The sequence below is a fragment of the Perognathus longimembris genome, chromosome 7 (genome assembly GCF_023159225.1).
Source record: "Perognathus longimembris pacificus isolate PPM17 chromosome 7, ASM2315922v1, whole genome shotgun sequence".
NCBI classification, from domain to species: Eukaryota; Metazoa; Chordata; class Mammalia; order Rodentia; family Heteromyidae; genus Perognathus; species Perognathus longimembris.
Window position 1 is genome coordinate 52,711,535 of NC_063167.1, and position 15,619 is coordinate 52,727,153.

General features: G+C 38.8%; 1 protein-coding gene across 1 annotated transcript in view; it reads left to right on the top strand.

The window, feature by feature from the left end:
- Tnni3k (TNNI3 interacting kinase) overlaps nt 1–15,619 on the top strand; it is a 313,990-nt gene that overhangs the window by 272,344 nt on the left and 26,027 nt on the right. Inside the window, 1 exon segment of the mRNA XM_048351587.1 lies at nt 3,517–3,540. Coding sequence (XP_048207544.1) covers nt 3,517–3,540 — 24 coding nt within the window.

The following is a 15,619-nucleotide window of genomic DNA, read 5'->3' on the forward strand; positions in this document are numbered from 1 at the left end:
ATGAGTGGCCTGACTTTCTAATGATGAGAATTGTATGAGTTTTTCATTTCTGGAAAGGAAGAGAAACCTGGGCCTTTCTCCACTCATACACAAAAGGAAGATCCAGGCCCCACTCTTGAGTACATCAAAGCAAGATTCTGCCTTTGATTATATTTGTGCTGGATGGAAAGTAAGATTTGGCCTGAAAAAAAAAATACTGCCTTTGAGACCATTTCAATTCTACTGAAATGTCTGACAGGACACAGCACAGGGACCAAAGAGAACAACCAGCCTAATTAAATCTATACAGGTGGCACTGTGCTCTGCTCAACAGCCCTGACTCCAGCTCAGCCCCACCCCACTCCCTCCTGACTCCAGTGTTTGTGTTGAGAATCTCTTGCTAACATGGCAACTGTTGCTATGTTTGCAGTAATAAGAAGTGGGTGATGCTGGTGCCTCTGTAATGATTCAGATACAAGAGCAATGATTTCTAAATAGATTTTTGAAGCAGCTCTCACAATGGCACTGCACAGTTTAACAGGTTTAATTTTACTTACATTCTATTTCTTCTTTTTACCTTTAGCACTTTCCATATGGAGTAAATCTAACCCTACAAAAGTGGGGGCACCCTTCCTTTTGCTTGTAATATTTGAAAAAGGACGTTTGTTATTTAGAAAGGCATTTCACAAGCCATTGTTTCTTCTTATGTCCTTAAAACCTATAAGATTTAGTTTTTCTTAGGACTTAGGTGATGCTAAGAAAGCCAGAACAAAAATTGTCATGGATCCAGAAAGAAAGCCTTCATGTACTAACAAAGTTAGAATTAAAACTATCTACCATTCATATTTGTGATACTAGCTGAGCATTTTATATTAATGAGCAAATGTCTTAAAGGAAAAAATATGAAAAATCACTAGTAGATGTATGCTTACCATGCTACATATCCTCTTTGAAAAAAATACAGTGAAACAGAAGTAAAACCTTTTTTTACTTCTTATAATCAAGCATTTATTTGCCAGAAATGTTAATTGTGCCCCTGTCCCTAGATGCTAGCCAGCCTAGGCCCAAAAGGGAATATGATGTAAAAAGAGCTATACTCAAGGACAGCAGAATTAACCTGGGCTAAGAATCAGAAGAAAAGAAAGATTGCATCATTTGGCCATTTACTCTAGTCTAGACATTATTGGGAAATTTTTGTACGCTAGTCATAACATTGACTTATCACAAGTCTCTACAAGGTAAGATTATTTATTGGTATATCACAAATGAGAAAGCTGGAGCACAGAAAGAATAAATGACCTGCCCAAGGCTTTGCAGCAGTAAAACAGCAGAGCCAAAAGTTGAGTGCAGATCAGCCTGAATCCAAAGCCCATGATCTTCTCTCTATATGCAAGTTTGTTAGAGGAAGAGAGAGGAGAGGTGCTCTCTTACTGATCAGCAGTGTGATGTGAAAAAAATCCTGAAGCTCTAGGCTTCAGGATTCTCTTCCATAATAAGGTGCCAGAACTGGATGATTACTCTCAAAGGTGTGTCGCCCAGCTCACATGCTGTATCATAGCCTAGCATCCCTACAGAATCACAATCAATACTGTACTGAGATTTTAACAGCCATCTTTGTATATGAGTACTAAAATTTAAGAATACAGTACTTACCAGGCGCCAGTGTCATACACCTATAGTCCTAGCTACTTAGGAGCCTATGATCTGAGGATCCTGGTTCAAAGCCAGCCAGCCAGGGCAGGAAAGTCCATGAGACTCTCATCTCCAGTTAACCACCTGGAAACCGGAAGTGGTGCTGTGGCTCAAGTGGTAGATCACTAGCCTTGAATTGAAGAGCTCAGGAACAGAGCCCGGCCCAGAGTACAAGCCCCACAATCTACCAAAAAAAAAAAAAAAAAAAAAAAAGAATATAAGACTTGACAATCTCTATGGACCGTTCTAGTTTTTATGTATTTATAGTATTTCTCACCACCTCATAATTTCCTTCTAAATTCTATCTCTTCTGAGGTTGCCTCCCTTCCCTACAAGCCCTTCCAACCTCACCTTACACTTGATGGGAAGATTCAGTTTTCCCAGAAGAGAAATCTATTTTACCTCACAAGTCTGTACCTTAATTTCTGTACAGACACTATGCAGAGTTCTGACAGTAAGATACATATATTACCTACCATGAATATCTTAAGGCAAGGTCCTAAGAAACTCGTAAGTAGCACACATATGGTCAGTTTTCACATTCCTTTCACACACATACCGTACACACACACATCATTTTAGGACACAAAATACATGAAGGATTCATGAACACCAACCTCATCCCATATACCACCTCCAAGAGGCAGTGTTCGCTCTCAGCTGGCTAGATGCCCATCAGGTTTGTTGTTGGCAAAACTATTACAGACTTTTTATTTTTTGCCAGTCCTGGGGCTTGACCTCAGGACCTGAGCACTGTCCCTGGCTTCTTTTTACTCAAGGCTAGCACTCGACCACTTGAGCCACAGCGCCACTTCTAGCTTTTTCTATATATGTGGTGCTGAGGAATTGAACCCAGGGCTTCATGTATGAGAGGCAAGCACTTTACCACTAGGCCATATTCTCAGCACAACTATTATATATCCCATCCGAGCACAGAAAACCTATAACTACTGGTATGTTTATACATAAACTGAAACCTCTCTTTACACACACACACACACACACACACACACACATACACACACACACACACACACACGCTATACTATTTGAGGCTGAAAACTGTATATTTATATTGTTAAATTTGTAAAAATTATTATGGAAAATGGAAACACGTAGATTTATTCACTAATAAATAGATATTCACTAATGGGAACAGCACACTGGGCTCGTGTAGACCCAGAGTAAGATGGAAAAGACAAGCCACAAGGATAGCAGATTGGAAGGATAAGTGAAAAATGGAATTAATAACTGATGAACATATTTATATTGCATTCTTATTTTGATTTTTAAATCTGGACTATTTTTATTCTTCAAAAAGAAAAAGAGAAATGTATTAGTATTTTCTCCATTTTACAGGTAAAAGAATGAGGCCCAGGGAAAAGCAGGTAATAGAAATCTGTAGCAGAAATCTCACCACAGCGATTTTAGGAGTGATTAGGCAAGGAAAAGAGCAGCTGATCTAGCTAGAGGCAGGCTACCACTGGAGGCTAAGGGACCAGTGTGTCAGAACTGTGGTGTGTGAGGTTGCTGACCTGCTGGGCACACTGAAGTTAAGCAAGGGGTCTGAGTCTGACCCCTTGAATACTTTCATGATTGCAGAAGTAGGAGATTGGTGGGCAGTACTTGTACGAAGGCTGACATCCTGGAGGCCAAGATACCTGTGTTCTACTTCCATCTCCAAGACAGCATCAACTTGAGCTTTGATTTACTAAAATAAAGATCATGTTATTACCTGTTTCTGGCCTTTACAAGACCTACATAACATACCTACAGAACCTTTCCTATCATCTCTGGAATGATTGTATTGCTCTGTTTGGGATTAAAGATAAATGTGTTATTGAGAGGTGGAGAAATATCTTCCTGAGGGTGAAGAGGGAAGATCCACACTCTGGTACTTGCTTCTCCTTTTATATCTGTTTTGCTTGAAATTGTAGGACACTGGTATCTCATTTACATGTGCTTACCATGTGTTTCTCTTGCCTTCTCCTCACTTGTGGTCAAGCCTAGTTGTTGACTTGCACATGGATTGGGCCAACTTGCAATTTGGTTTCATGTAAGGGACTCTAGATGCATTTCTGTATCTGCTACATATGCAGTATGACAGAAATCACCCTTGAGAATTTCAGTTTGTGTCTACAATCCCTGAAAAGACAACCTGCAGTTAATTTTGAGTATGCTTGCCAAAATCTAGAGCACAGCAGTAAAAAATAACTGAGATGTTAAATGCCTCAGGAATTACAACTCTAAATATACTATTTTCACTCCAAAGAGCATTCTTTGATTGTACTGAGATTATGCTTTACTATTTGGGGAAATATAAGTCTTACACTCTTTTTCTTCAATAACATCTTATCAGAGCAACAAAGAAGGAAATAAATCCTGAGATTATCAAGAAAAACGGATGACAAGAGACTGACTTTGACATATGGGAAAGAACAGAAAGTTTATTTGCTTATGTAGTTACCTGTGAACTACTTTCTGGTGTTGACTCTATGCTTCAGTTTTCTTTTCTCTTCTTTCTTTCTTTCCTTTCTTTCTTTCTTCCTTCTCCTTCTTTCTTTTTCCTTTTCCTTTTCTTTCCTTCCTTCCTTCCTTCCTTCCTTCCTTCCTTCCTTCCTCCCTTCCTTTCTCTCTCTCTCTCTCTTTCTTTCTTTCTTTCTTTCTTTCTTTCTTTCTTTCTTTCTTTCTTTCTTTCTTTCTTTCTTTTTCTCTCTTTCTCTCTTTCTTTCTTTCTTTCTTTCTTTCTTTCTTTCTTTCTTTCTTTCTTTCTTTCTTTCTTTCTTTCTTTCTTTCTTTCTTGTGCTTGATCTCAGGGCCTGGGCACTGTCCCTGAGCTTCTTTTGCTCAAGGCTCTACAACTAAAGCCACAGTGCCACATCCAGCTTCTTTCTTGTGGTTAATTAGAGATAAAAGTATCATGGATGTTTCTACCCAGGCTAGCATCAAACTGTGATCCTCAGATCTGAGCTTCCCAGGTAGCTAGGATTACAGGTATGAGCCACTGGAACCTGCTTTGCACTTTTTTCTTTGTGCACACTGGCTATTTTTCTTTTGTAAAGTTATTCTGATTTAATAAGTGATAGTGATACTAGGGCCAACTTAGGACTTTGCACTTGATAAGCTGGCATTATACCATGTAAACCGTAACTACAGTTCTACTTTTAGCTGGTTATTACTGAGATGGAGTCTAGTGAACTTTACCCTCACTGGACTGGATACACAGTCCTCCAGATCTCAGCTTTCTGAGAGTTAGGATTTCAGGCACGAGCCACACTAGTGTCTGGCCTATTTCTTGAGATATTTAGAAGGTAATTAATTTCCACCTTTCTCTTTCAAAGTCTGAATAGGAGGCAAAAAAGGAAATCATTGAAAAGCTATAAAGTATCTCAGATTTATTTCCAATGTACTATCCATTACATCAGGCTAGTACCTTTTACTGTGATTTGTTCAAAACAATAGAAACCCAACTGTTGCATAGGGTTAAATAAAAGCTTCTTTACCTTAGGGAAGTGTGTGTGTGTGTGTGTGTGTGTGTGTGTGTGTGTGTGTGTGTACTTCAATAGTATATGATTAAATACGGCTGCAGTGAGAAAGTTTCTGAAATTGATCAACTAATACAAGAAAGTATTGAACCACTGGCTACCAGGTGTGCAGTCCTCTGGTGCCTGGTTGCTTGGTGCCTGATGCTATCAGAGAGCCCCAATATGTTGGTACTGGTCTCACATAAATACTTCCATCTTCTTTATCTTATCCTCTCTGTATTACCCTTATTTTCTTTACTTAAAGAATTACAGTATATTATAGTTGAGAGAAACAAAATTCACATGTCATTCTCCTGTATTACTCTAATCCCATCATTTATCTGATTACATTGTTCTCTAGGCTATTCAGAGGGAATATGCATGCATTCACCTAATATGTACTTCCTCTCTACTACATGCCATGTCCTGCAGTAGATTTTAGAAATACAAAGGTAGATGAGACATTTCCCCTCCCTTTAGGGAATACTTACTGAGAAGTTCAGAGAAGCAATCAGGAATGGAAGCACTGAGCTGGGTGTAGGATGCACTGGGAGCCCAGGCAACACTATTTACCTTGAATCGGGAAGAATGAACCAAGTAGGACAAAGGCAGGTAGATGGAAACCCAGCTGACAGATCTGAGGAGCAGCAGAGTTGAATGTAACTAGAGAAAAAACTTATACATGGAGCTTTAAAATGAACATAATTAGAAACAGAGAACAATATGAAGACTAGTGAGCTCAGTGTTGAAGAAATATTGGATAGAAAGAAGGAGAGGTAGGGAGAGGGAGAGGGAAAGGAAGAGAGAGTAAGAGAGAGCACAATAGTCCTTTAGTCCTTTATACTACTTCTTTTTCAATCATGAATACTACACACTTTGTCCAGGCAAGCATGGGAGTCTGCAAGGGATTGCTTACCGCAACCACTGGTCTTTATTGAACTTGAACCAGAGCATGATTTTAAACCTCTGAATGACCCTGAATAAGCATGATTACTGCTGCTGGGTTTAGAATAGTTGTTATAAGGACTCAGGTGGACTTGAAAGTAGAGAGAAGGGGGCAATGCAGATGAGATGAGTGACAGAGACAGAGAGATTTCCACATCACACCCAGGATTGGGCTGTTTAAATGTACAAAACAAGCAACCCACAGTGGCTTTCCTTGGTATTCAGCCCAACTGGTCCTAGAAACACTATACATATAATTGCCTGTTTGTGAGCTTGTCTCTTTATGTGATAAATCTTAAGGGAAATAAAAGATTCAGTCATTATGATTTTTTTAAATGGCTTATGTAGAGGTAAGCTACTTTGTAATTTATTAGTCTCTACATTAAAAGTTGGAGAAGGATACTGAAATCTACTGAATAATCTAGCTAGCTCCTTCACCATTTGCCTAATTAATCTTCCTCCTTTCATCCTCCTCCTGTTTTTTTTTCTCCTCCTCCTCTTCCTTCTTTTGCCAGTCCTGGAGTTTGAACTCAGGTTCACACAGTCTCACTCCTTGATTTGTTTTCTTCCACTTAAGGCTGGCACTCTACCACTTGTGTCATACCACTACTTTCAGCAGCTTTTTTCTGGTTAATTGAATAGAAGAATCTCACTGACTTTTCCTCCTGGGCTAGCTTTGAATCCTAATATCTCAGCCTCCTGAGTAGCTAGGATTATAGGTTGAACCATGGAACTGGCTGTAATTCTTTATCAGTATGTCTACATAACCCCAGCCCCATCTTCCTTCACCTGTTGGTACCTGGTAAACTGCTGTCAGTAGTTTCAAGTGAAAAAAATTCACTGAATGAGAAAGCCAAAATACCTAGCACTGATGCGTACTATTTACACTCTTCTGCCCTTGATGTTAAGAGCTTCCTATCACCTGCTTCTAATTGGGTATTCCTTGTGGCATGCTTGATGCCACATGGAAAACTGCCCTGCTAACAAGCCTAATGGTGGAACAAGTTGAGTGAATACCCATAGCTAGCCTGGTGTGCTAAATGCTCAGATAAATGGCTTGCTAGAGAAAACTATCTCCCTCATATTTTTCATGACAAGATATTTGAAGAAGAAAATACTCTTGGCTCTCTAAAGTTGATGCTAGTTTTGGACTCTTTACAAAGTCTCTGTAAAAGGTTTTCTTGTTAGAGACATCCTAGCATACCACTTGCTTTGGCCTGTGACCTAAGCAGAGGTGCCCGAGATGAGGAATTGTGTGTGTGTGTGTGTGTGTGTGTGTGTGTGTGTGTGTGTGTGTGTGTACTTTTTCAGTTCATTCACTCAACCACCTTTATTAAACGGTTATAATGTGCTTGGAGCATTTACTGGGTCCATGGCCCTTCTCTGTATAAATGAATCTGTGATCAAGTGCACTGAAGGCTCATATCTGAGCAAGTCTGTGGGGAGGTGGAGACAGAGACCCTGCTAGAAGCTAAGTTAGAGTTACTTTTTGCATTGTTCCCTCAAGAGAAAGGGTTTGTGCCCTAGGTGTCCCTTCTCTTCTCCACTCCTCCTGTGCATTCTTCCTGCAAAAACAGCTCCTTGTCCTTCCTTACTTCTCCTCCTATGCCTTCTTTCCAACATTTAAACCAAAACTAAGCAAAGCTACATTATGCAGAGGCAGCTGGTACTTCATGTGGGAGAGTCAAATGTTTAACATCTTGTCACTTGTGTAACTGATGGAGTCATCCTTTTTGTTTCAGAATTCTGTGTTTAGGGGTTGAAAAGCTAGATTGATGAGCACTACCAGAGAGAAATATTTTTTGAAAAGTAAGAGAAGCTGATGACACATTACTTTACAGTTTAGTGAAATTCAGCAAATCTAATTCTATTATCCTGTCAACGTTTCAAAAAAAAAAAAAAAAAGGAAGACCTGAAAGCTTATTTTAGATGATTCTTTCAAGATTGTAGAAGCCACAACCACATCTGCAAAATCAGGCATCTGGTACTGACAGACCATTGTTTTACTAAAGGAGTGAATAATCTTCCAACAACTAATTAAGGAAAGTTATCATTGTTGCTGCAGTGCCTGCCTCTTTATCCCTTGAAAAGATTGTCAAGCTATAAATGATAACCATGTTTCTCAATGCAAAGGCTTTTCAAAGTTTACACAGGCAGATTTATCCAGTCACACCAAAATAGGAGCTTTTTAAAAATGAATCATAGAACAAAGTACTGAAATGCAGATTTTATATGGCATATAAGGCTAGATCATTTATACCCTTGTTTATTTTTATAATCAAGTATAAGATAGTGCCTACTAAACGCATTCTGACCACAATGCCAAGGGCAATGGTTTTAAAGCATTTTCCCACAACTGTATGTATTTTTCAGAGGCTCACAAGCTGACAAACTGAGAGAGCTTTATGATGCTCTCAGCAATTGATATGGCTGAGTATAAGCTTGCACTGAAATTCTCCCTATTAAAAGTAAGAATGTAAACAGATGAGGAATGCAAGAATCAGTGTAATAGCAACTCCTGTTTCCCCACCCCTTTGCTATCTAACATTCATTAAAGAAGAAAATGCTCCACAGAATTTAGTGAGAAATGACTGTGTGCCAGCATATATGTTACCTAATTAAATGCTCCCAACTTCCCCTCTTCCATTTTAGAGGGAGGAAAACTTGTCAAAACAGTTACTATAGACACCATGAGGTAGGGAGTAGGGGACCGGGAGTTGTCCCTGTTCTATCTTAACCCAAAACCCATGTGTACTCTTTTTAGGGAAGCATAAGGAAGTCTGTTTGGAATTCACAATAAAAACAAGGTCAAAATTAAGGTTGAAATATGATAAAATATGTTGAAATCCTACAAAGCAATATCTCAGAATATGACCTTTGGAAATGATGGCTGCAGTGTAGCTACTTGGAGATAATTACTGAGTTACAGTGGGCCCTTATTTCAATAGAGTTTGGGAGGATGAGAGAGAGAAACAAGGGATAGGAGCGTGGAAACAGGATCCGTGAATGCATCTAAGAGCACAGGAATGTCAAGGGTTGTTGCTACTACCAGGAGTCAGGAGACGAATGGAACAGATTGTTCCTCAGTGCCTTCAAAAGGAAACCAACCCTACTGATGCCTTGATTTTGGATTTCTATTCCTCAGAAATGTGAGAGAATAAATTTCTGTTGTTTTAAGGTCTTTGGTTCCAGAAACCATGTTATGACCACCGCAGATAACTACTTCAGGGGATGATCAAGCCTTAGAGAGACTAAAAAGGCTTGACATAATTTTATTCTGTAATTTCCCTTAGCCAGTAAAACAAATTGACTAGCGTAGATGACTACTCAGTAAAAGTTGTTATTCATACATTCAGTTGTTGGGTCAATCACTATTTGTTCAGTTGGGAAGGGATTTCCTTATTTGTAGATAATTTGCTAGTACTGAAAGGAAAGTAAACAAATGAGGCCTGGTATCTGACTTAATATAAGTGTACAAGCTTGGCACTGTTGGCTCATGCCTGTAATCCTAGCTACTCAGTAGGCTGAGATCTGAGGATTGCAGTTCAAAGCCAGCCCAGGCAGGAAAGTGTGAGAATCTTCTCTCCAATTAACCACCAGAAAACCAGACGGGATACTGTGGCTCAAATGGTAGAGTGTTAGCTTTGAGATGAAGAGCTCAGGGACAGTGCCCAAGCCCAGAGTTCAAGCCCCACAACTGACAAAAAAAAAGTGTAAAATAATAATCTGAAGGCAAAAGCCACAAAATCAAATCCAATCTACACACTACCATACCATGTATTAAGAGCTATAATAAGGAAGCCAGTCCATGTGCTATGGGGCTTAGTATGTACAGGAATCTGAGAAAGAGAAAGGGGTGATTTTCTATGTGCCCATGTAGTAATAGTGACGAGAGTAGATAAGACCCAGACTTGTAAAGAGGACCCTTGACCCAGGAGCCTCACTCTTGAAGGCCATGGGATCTTGTTTTATTGAAAGATCAGTTTTGCATCATTGCTGAAGATGGCCTGGAGTGGGGCTGCCTGTTTAGTCTGAGGTGTCTCTCTCTCTCTCTCTCTCTCTCTCTCTCTCTCTCTCTCTCTCTCTCTCTCTCTTGCTCTCTTTAGTTTTTATTTTTAAGCACTTTTATTACCTTTAAGTAGTTGTACAAAGAAGTTGACATTCAACCAAGCAGTGGATGAAATGTGTCTTGATCAATGTCACCTCTTTCAACATTCTGCCCCATCCCTCCTAACCTACCCCTTTTTCCCTTGTCTTCATTTTGTGAAATGCACTTTAATTTTTTGACTTCATTCTTTCCTTCCATGAATCATAGTGAATATTTTATGTTATAAATGGTAATATCTGCTTCATCTCCAAAGATGACATTTCATATTCCTCATCAAAAACTCAATATTTATTTGAATTTTCTCCAATAGGAGAAATGAAAAAATGGCCAATCTCTATTATGACACATTAAGACACCTTAATTCTATAATTCTTCAATGTTAGAATATTCTAAATAGGGAAAATATTATTAGTGCCAGTTTCCAAAAATGGTATTGGTAAATTGTTAACCACATAAAAGATCATACTTTCTCTAGAAACCTCTGTCCAAATATAGCAGAAGTATAAAGGAAATATTTGCAGCTTGTGTTCCATGAACAAAATTACAAAGAAACACTGATAACAATTCAAAATAAAACAAAGACATCATTGTCTTCACTGAAGACTATAATTTGCCCTCTGTGTTGGCAGATGTTACTCATTATCATGTGTTCCAAGAATCATTTCCAACACCTGTGGGTGCTTTATATGTGTAATATATCTGTAGTGTTAATTCTTTTCAAGAAGGTTAATAACATTAATCCCATTTTACAGATGGGAATAAAAAATAACTGGCTTATCACATTTTCTCTGGTCAGATAGTCAATCAATGCCTCATTAGCATTCATTAGAATTTTCTTTGCATCCAAATTCAAATTAAGTTCCCTTCCCTAAGGCAATTACTATCAAGACTTTTCTGGCTTTCACTCCTCACTGTCCAAAACAGCAGTTGAGCCACTGTAGGACTAAGGTGCTGCACAGGTAGAACAAGTCCTGCACAAGAATGTTAAGTGTGTTAGCTGAGCCAGCCCATGGAAATGACTTAGGGTCGTTATTAGTGGTGCTTTTAAACACCACCAACTAGAAGCAGTAATATTTAGTGAGGAGTCTGTGGCGTGCACAATGAATGACTGCTATGGCAACTCAGTGGCAACCTCTGGAAAGCCCCATTTAAAAAGGAGGAAACCAAAACTTGGAAAGTGACTTATGAAAGACTATAGGAAGAAAGGTAGGAAGCCAAAAAAGATTGAAACTGGGCCATCTGAAGCCAGAATTCATGTTCTCAAACACCAAGCCAACAGTACTCAAAATTTAGAAAGCATCAGAACCACTTCTTGAAGCACAGATTGCTAGGCTTACACCCTGAATTTCTGACTTAGTTACATAGGTAGAAATTTTTCATCTCTAACCAGCTCTAGGTTAGTAAGGCTGATATTCCAGAACTACATCTGGAGAACCATTGTTCAAGGCAGGATTTAATGTAAGTCTTTCACAGATTAGCATAGTTTCTGGCCTTAGAACTACTTCTATGAGATGAATCTCATGACTGTTTTTATTTTTTGGCCTTAAGGCTTGGAATTTGATAGGTAGACACTCTTACCACCAAGCCATGCCTCCAGACCTGATGACTGTTTTTAGAGTACTAAAAGATAGCTGGCACACCACCAGATGCCCAGCTAAGGCAAAGAAAACGGAAAAGGTAGCTACAGATCTTGGGAAATATTAGTCCAGTTGAGTTGATGGAGTGATTTTATATTAATATAATAAAATGTCAAAATGACATTCTATTTTCTGCTCTTGGTGGTCAGACAGTGAAACTGAGAGGAGTTCAACTGCCTTGTGTATTTTCAGCTCCTCTATCCAAATAGTCTCCTAGCATTCTCTCCCATTATTTATAGTTTTGATTTGTGACATTTTTTACAGCACTTTTCTTCTTTTTTCTTCCCTATTGGGATTTGTGTATCTAACAGGCAACTAGAGATTCTTACTCTCTTCTAAGATATTGCTCTTATCTCCAAGGCCTCTGAGTCCTCAACTACTTCATGAATAACTTCTCTCTAGCATGGATGTGCATATCACACTATGCTAGGGGATCTCAGTGGATACTCTGAATCATAACTGCATTTATGGTTTCTGTATTATATCTGAAGTGTTTCTTGGGAATATGTTATCAGTGACAGTTTGTATAATCCATTATAAATAGGATTAAAAATATTAAGTGGGTTTTGTTTTTGTCAGTCCTGGGGCTTGAACTCAGGGCCTAAGCACTGTCCTCCTTTTTTTTCCCCTCAAGAATAGCACTCTACCACTTGAGCCACAGAATCACTTCTGGCTTTTTCTATGTGGTGTGAGGAATTAACCCAGGGCTTCCTGTATATGAGGCAAGCACTCTACCACTAGGCCATATTCCTAGCCCAATAAGTGTTTTGTTTTGTTTTGCTTTTTAAGTTTAAAATTTTTGTATCCATTCTGGTCTTATCTTTTTTTTTTTTTTTTTGCCAGTCCTGGGCCTTGAACTCAGAGCCTGAGCACTGTCTCTGGCTTCCTTTGCTCAAGGCTAGCACTCTGCCACTTGAGCCACGGCACCACTTCTGGTCTTTTTCTATATATGTGGTGCTGGGGGAATCAAACCTAGGGCTTCATGTATACAAGGCAATCTCTCTTGCCACTATACCATATCCCCAGCCCCTGGTCTTATCTTTTGCTTTATCTAATTTCAATCTTTCCTTGAGATATGCAGAACCTAACTATGTCTCCCAGATTTCCCTGAATTCACAGGTCTTCCTGCTTTCATTTCCTGAATGTTGGGATTACCGGTGTGTACTTCCAACATGGTGAAAGCCTTTCATTTATTTCTTTGTGCCTCTCCTGGAGTGAATTCATGGCTTGGTCATTGTACCTGAGCCTCTTTTGCTAAAGACTAGCAGTCTACCACCTAAGCCACAGCTCCACTCCTAAAAGAAGCTAAAAGTTAATATTTATCATACTATCATGAAATATTTGTCATTTATAGTATGTTACAAATAACCTCTTCTTCACAAAAATGACTAAACTAGAATTTTAGTGAGATTCTAAATGCATAACATTTTAGCACAGTTGCAGAATTCAAGTGACCTTGCTTCCTAGTTGTATGAAAAGCTTAAAGCCATCTCTCACTCTTGCCAACTTTCTCCCTTAGTCCCACTAATATCCTATAACTTCAATGATTATCGTCTTTTTGCTTTCAGATAGAAACACCATCACACTCCTTTCTCCCAAAAAAGAGATTTGCTCCATCCAATCACCCCCTCTGTGTTTTGTAAGTCCTTGTTTGTGTCCTTTAACCTTCTTCCTTACTTCCTTCCTCTGAAACTAAAACTTTTAATCTCACAACTCAAACCATGAAAAAAAAAACTCTTGAAATTTAAATTTCACTTTTTTAAGACACAGTATCAAAAGGAAAGTAAGATGGGAAGGAAGCTTACAGCACAGGCAGGGTAGCTTTCTCTGATATATAGCCTGTCTATGCATCTATAACTGAAAGGGGAGGTGGGAGAGACACTCATGGAACCCATAAGGAATTTTACACAGAGAACTGATCCACTATGGCGTGTTTTGCTTAGGCATTTAATTCTCTAGTTATGAAAGCTCATGACATGGAAACATAGATAAAGATTAGACTGGACAATCTTCAGGGTCTGGATGATAGTTGTGAAAGGTGCCTATCTAGGGGCACAGACACACGTTCTCCATGTTCTTGATGCCCTGACAATCCAGAGTGTTCTAAGAGAAATCTGTCTTTTGGGTAGCAGCTCATTCCTCACTCTGGATTTCAGAACCCAGTTGAATAGCGTCTTTTCTCCATCACCATAAAGGTTTGCAGAGAGGAGATTAGGATCAATATGAGAGTTATATGTAGTGGTGACAAGGAGCCTGCTTTCCACTTTGGACTACCTGATTCCCTTTATGACTCTGCCATTTCCTTAGTGTGAATTTGGCCAAACTCACTCCTAACTTATCTTTTCTATTCACTTCTTTAGCTACAAAATGAGGATTATATAGGAGAAATCCTAGTTATTTCATGATTATTGTGAGGATTAATGAAACAATTCATGTAATTTGTGTGAAATGTTTGGCACCTGGTTATTCAGTTAAGAATTGGCTTATCCTATTCCCTTTAAAATCAGGAGCAAGACAGGATATCCACTCTCTCCTCTCCTCTTCAACATAGTACTAGAATTCCTAGCCAGAAAATTAAGGCAAGAAGAAAACATAAAAGGGATCCAAATAGGAAAAGATGAAGTTAAACTTTCTCTCTTCACAGATGACATAATCCTAAACCTAAAGAACCCCATAGACTCTACTTCCAAGCTACTAGAGTTGATCTAAAACTCTGGCAAGGAAGAAGGATATAAAATAAACCCACAAAAATCAATGGCTTTTCTATATGCCAATGACCTGAAGCATGAGGCCGAAATCAGGAAAGCAACTACTTTTGTAAAAGCCAGAAAAACATAAGATACCTAGGAATAACCATAACCAAAGAAGTGAAAGACCTCTATGATGAAAACTTTATAAACATGAAAAATGAAATTAAGGCAGTACTAAGGAAATGGAAAAACTCCCATGCTCCTGGATTGGGAGGATTAATATAATCAAATTGCAATATTGCCAAAGGCTATCTACAAATTCAATGCAATACCCATTAATATCCCAACACCATTTTTTAATGCAATAAAGGAAGAAATCCAGAAATTCATATGGAAAAATAAAAGACCATGAATAGCAAAAATAATCCTAAGCAGAAAGAACAGTGCTGGAGGAATTATAATACCAAACTTTAAGCTGTATTACAATGCTATAATAATATAAACAGCATGGTATTGGCACCGGAACAGGCCTGAAGACCAATGGAACAGAATTGAAGACCCAGAAATGAACCCGCTGAACTATGCCTACTTAATCTTTGATAAAGTAGCTAAAGAAATAGGATGGAAGAAACATAGCCTCTTTAACAAATGGTGCTGGCAAAACTGGTTCAACACCTGCAACAAACTAAAACTAGATCCTTATATATCACCCTGCACCAAAATCAATTCCAAGTGGATCAAAGACCTCGAAATAAAAACACATACCCTGAAAACACTGCAAGAAGGAGTAGGACAAACACTTGGGCTTGTTGGCACAGGACGAAACTCCCTTAATACAGGCCCAGAAATGCTACAAATCAAAGAAAAGATGGACAAATGGGACTGCATCAAACTGCAGAGCTTCTGCACGGCAAAGGACATAGCTTGCAAGATAAACAGAAAGCCCAAAGATCGGAAAAAGATCTTTACTGGCCATACAATGGACAAAGGCCTCATATCTGAAATATATGCAGAAGTAAAAAAATTCAAGTCCTCCAGAACAAA